The 4,810-nt window shown below is 46.5% G+C and overlaps 1 protein-coding gene across 1 annotated transcript; it reads left to right on the top strand.

Annotated features, from left to right (window-relative positions):
• Positions 1–3,230: 3,230 nt before the first annotated feature.
• OR4E1 (olfactory receptor family 4 subfamily E member 1) lies at positions 3,231–4,178 on the top strand. The gene has a single exon (XM_072771564.1). It carries the CDS (start codon positions 3,231–3,233, stop codon positions 4,176–4,178), a length of 948 nt encoding a protein of 315 aa, XP_072627665.1.
• The last annotated feature ends 632 nt before the right edge of the window (positions 4,179–4,810 follow it).

Genomic DNA, 4,810 nt, shown 5'->3' with positions numbered 1-4,810 from the left:
TAATAAATATTAATCTAAGCTTTAGACACCTTGAGTTTCATTTAAATGTTACCAGAAAGACTTCTGCCCCAGAAACACTTTCTTTTCCCATGGCTCTACTTTGCTAGTTTCCTAACTTGACACTACCTTAGTCTTCCCTCTGTTGATACGCACTATAAAAAGGGCCACTGTCTGCAGAAGACCAGCATGAAGAGTAATAGGAAATATTGGAAAAGAAAGAAATAACTAGGAGCAGAAGAGAAGGAGTTCTGTGGTCTTTTTTCATAAGCAATGTGGAGTTGATTCATTTGTCTGGCGGAGAGCCTGACCTTGAGGAGTGAGGTAAAGCACCAGTAGGGATCAGTGATAGGAAGAGGGTAGCACCGGATGAAAGGGCCCAGGGAATCAGGGGGGCGGCTTGCAAGGGTGGGCACCCCTGGAAGGCTGTGTATCAAGGCAGCGGCATGAAGAAGAACAAGAGAAGAGAGACTCCCCACAGATGCCTAACCAAGCTGGCCAGGGGCACTTAGCAGAGGAAGAGGCAGGTCATCAAGACACATTCCACTTAGCGCCCTAATTATGCCAACCATCACATAGATGATGCAGGTCAGAGTGAGTCAGGTCATAAATGCTTCTGGCAGAGAGAGCCTGGGCCAGGAGGCAGGAGGCCTGAGCTCCACACAGAACTATGCCTCCAATTCTCTGTGACCTTGGGCCAGTTGCTTTACCTCTCTGTGCCTCATTTCCTTTACTTTGCAAAATGAAAGAAAAAAAATAGATCAGGAAAATTCTTAGGTCCTTTTAGGAGCTAAGGTCTTCTGACTCTATATAATAAATACATTTCTTATTTAAAAAAACAGTGAAAACCCTCTTGCCCTGTTGATGGGATTGCAAACCAGTACAGCCACTGTGGAAAACAGCATGGAGTTCCCCCAAAAATATTAAAAATAGGACTACCCCATGATCCAGTAATTACACTACTGGGCATTTCCCCAAAGAATACAAAAACACTCAATCAAAGGAATGCAAGCAGCCCTGTGTTTACTGTAGTGTTGTTTACAACAGCCAAGGTACGGATGCAGCCCAAGTGTCCAAATGACTGATGGGTGGACAAAGACAAAGTGATACAGAGAGAGAGAGAGATTATTCAGCCACGGAAAAGAATGAAATCTTGCCATTTGCAACAACATGGATGGAGCCAGAGAGTACCTTGCTAAGCAAAATCAGTCAGTCAGAGAAAGACAGTTGCCATATGATTTCATTCCTATGTGGAATTTAAGCTGCAAAACAAACGAGCAAAGGGGGTAGAAAAGGAAGCAAGGGAGACAAACCAAGAAACAGACGTGACTATAGAGCACGAAATGATGGTCACCAGATGGAAGGTTGAGGGGAGGTGGAAGAAATAGATGGTGAAGACTGAGGAGTGCATTTATTGTAATGAGTAAGTATAGGGTGATTAAAATTTTTTTTTAATTTTTTTAAATAGTGAGGTCTGGGTAAAATAAAAGCTGATTTATTTTTTTAAGATTTTATTTATTAATTCATGAGAGACACACAGAGACAGAGGCAGAGACACAGGCAGAGGGAGAAGCAGATTTCATGCAGGGAGCCCCATGCAGGACTCGATCCCAGGACCCCAGGGTTACAACCTGAGCCAAAGGCAGACGAGCAACCATTGAGCCACCCAGGTGCCTCCAAGAGAAGCTAATTTATTTATTTATTTTTTTTTAAATATTTTATTTTATTTATTCATGATAGAGAGAGAGAGAGGCAGAGACACAGGCAGAGGGAGAAGCAGGCTCCGTGCAGGGAGCCCGACATGGGACTCGATCCCGGGACTCCAGGATCATGCCCTGGGCTGAAGGCAGATGCTTAAACCACTGAGCCACCCAGGCTGCCCCAAGAGAAGCTAATTTAAAAGAAAATAACCACTGTTGTTCGACTTGGGGCTGAGACAACAGAACTGGACTTTATGACAAGCTGAGGATAACCTAGTTGCACAGGGAGCTCGTAGGCCCGGGCCCTGATCTGCAGCTGCAGAGTGAGCAAGTCCACCCTCACCTTGGGGGGAGCAGAAGCCAGCCTCCCCCAGCCCCTCTCCAGATTTTCCAAGGCTTCCAGGGTTTTATCCAGCCTCCTCTAAAGAAATGTTCCAAAAACATCCCAGCCACACGCCCCTTGTCCAGCAGCTTGGTGAAAAGCCTCTGCCAGCTGCAAACCAGGTCATCACCATTACAGGGGGCACAGCAGAGGCCGCAGAGGGGCACGGATATGGCCAAGTGAAAATGCAGTCAGCAGGCCATAAAGAAAACTGTGCTCAAGACCGGGGTTTGTATGACTTTGGACACTTTACTCTCTTGGGGCAGAAAAATCTTCGTTTCTTCTCTGCTAAAGATGTACAACTAAATATAAACAGACCCCTCTCCAGGGTTGTTTTCCATCTCTTCGTGAATCATGGTTCTCTGCACTATTATTTCAAAAAATGTGTGTGTGTGGTGCCTACTATGTGTCCAGCATGATTTAATATGCTGAATGAGGATTTTACTGGAAGCAAATGGGGGAAAACATGGGTGTGGCTCAGTCGGTCGAGTGTCTGACTCTTGGTTTTGGCTCTGGTCACGACCTCGGGGTTGTAAGATCAAGTTTTGCATAGGAACCCCCCCAGGATGTGGAGCCTGCTTGGGATTCTTTCTCTCCCTCTCCCTCTGCCCTGCACCCCAAAACATAAAATAAATAAATTTTTTTAAGAAAGCTCTTACTCTATGATCCCATTTATATCAGATGCAATGAAGGTAAAATGAATGAATCTATAGTGATATGAATCAGATCGGTGGTGGCCTGGGGCCTGGGAGGCACACTGGGACATTTCACGGTGATGGTGTTTTCCCCCTTGTGCTGCTGGTGACATGGGTGTAGACATTTGTTAAAGCTCATCCAATAGGAACACCTGGGTGGCTCAGCAGCTGAGCGTCTGCCTTCGACTCAGGCTGTGATCCCAGGATTCAGGATCGAGTCCTGCATCCGGCTCCCCGCAGGAAGCCTGCTTCTCCCCCTGCCTGGGTCTCTGTCTCTCTCTGTGTCTCTCTCATGAATAAATAAATAAAATCTTAAAAAAAAAAATAAGATACTGGACCATAAATTCAAGATGGAAGAAAAAGTCAAACACAGAAGAAATTACAACTAATTTCTTATTAATTAATCAAATGATTGATATTTTTTCCTAATTCTTGACAGAGTGTCCAGCAAAGAGCATGGAAGCGGGGGACCTACTCAATCAAACCACCTTAGTGACACACATTCGGCTTAGAGGCTTATCTGTAGATCAGAGGGTGCAGATGGCTGTGTTTGCCATGTTCCTCACTTTCTACGTCCTGACACTGGCTGGGAACATCCTCATTGTCATAACTATTATCTACGACCGCCGGCTTCATACCCCCATGTATTTCTTCCTCAGTAACCTGTCTTTTATCGATGTGTGCCACTCCACTGTCACTGTCCCCAAGATGCTGGTAGACACATGGGCAGAAGAGAAGCTTATCTCCTTTGACGGCTGCGTCACTCAGATGTTTTTCCTGCACCTCTTCGCCTGCACCGAGATCTTTCTGCTCACTGTCATGGCCTACGACCGGTATGTGGCCATTTGCAAGCCCCTGCAGTACCTGACGGTGATGAGCTGGAGAGTGTGTGTGCTGCTGGCTGTAGCCCTGTGGGTGGGGGGGACCATCCACTCCATATCGCTGACCTCCCTCACCATCACGCTGCCCTACTGTGGTCCTGATGAGATTGACAGCTTCTTCTGCGATGTGCCTCAGGTGATCAAACTGGCCTGCACGGATACCCACATCATTGAAATCCTCATCGTCTCCAACAGCGGCCTGATCTCCGTGGTGTGTTTCGTGGTCCTCGTGGTGTCCTACGCGGTCATCCTGGTGAGCCTGCGGCAGCAGATCTCCGAAGGCAGGCGCAAGGCCTTATCCACCTGTGCGGCCCACCTCACCGTCGTCACACTGTTCCTGGGACATTGCATCTTCATCTATTCCCGCCCATCCACCAGCCTCCCGGAAGACAAGGTGGTGTCTGTGTTTTTCACGGCCGTTACCCCCCTGCTGAACCCCATCATCTATACTCTTAGGAATGAAGACATGAAGAATGCCTTGAACAAGTTAATGGGAAGGTTGGAGGGGAAAGGTAAAAAATGACAATGTCTAAGCTCTTGGGGCCTGGTGCTCCAAATCGAAGAAAAGCCTTGTAAAGAATAAGTTACCTGACATTTTGTCAGCTTATATGACTTATAAAATTGTCTTCTGGTCTAATATCTGACAATTGTGGCATAGCTATGACGTTTAGTGTCTCCCATAAGCCGGAAGTTGTTGCAGGCACTCGGCATTACTCCGTCCTCACAGCAACTTGTGAGGTAGGTACTGTGCTTGCTTACAGTGATGAAACTAAAGCTCAAAGAGAGCAAATGGTATGTCCAAGGTCACCCAGCTGGGAAACGATGGAAGCAGGATATGAAGCCGAGTGTATCAACACAAAGTCATGCTACTTTCATTACACCATGCCTCCTCCCCCTGCTTTTCGTCTTAGGGTGATAACTAAAGTTTAAACAAAACCTTCAGATTGCTGGGCAGCACTTGATTACACCATTCACTCAGATGCTTGCCTAAATTGCTCAGCAAAACACCGGCGAATCAGACCAAGTGGGTTTGCTTATGACTTCAGTGATGTAGAAAGAAGACTTGGAGTCATTGAAGTTATTGGTTTCCTCAGGTATCCAGGAAAAATCTGCCATCAGAGCAATGAAGTGGGGATACCTTAGTATTCATTCATT

The sequence above is a fragment of the Canis lupus genome, chromosome 13 (assembly GCF_048164855.1).
Source record: "Canis lupus baileyi chromosome 13, mCanLup2.hap1, whole genome shotgun sequence".
Taxonomy (NCBI): Eukaryota; Metazoa; Chordata; class Mammalia; order Carnivora; family Canidae; genus Canis; species Canis lupus.
This window is presented reverse-complemented; position numbering and strand designations above follow the sequence as displayed.

Bases quoted from the DNA above. Each gene is read 5' to 3' on its own strand.
- OR4E1 (XM_072771564.1), top strand. From the start codon at position 3,231: ATGGAAGCGGGGGACCTACTCAATCAAACCACCTTAGTGACACACATT.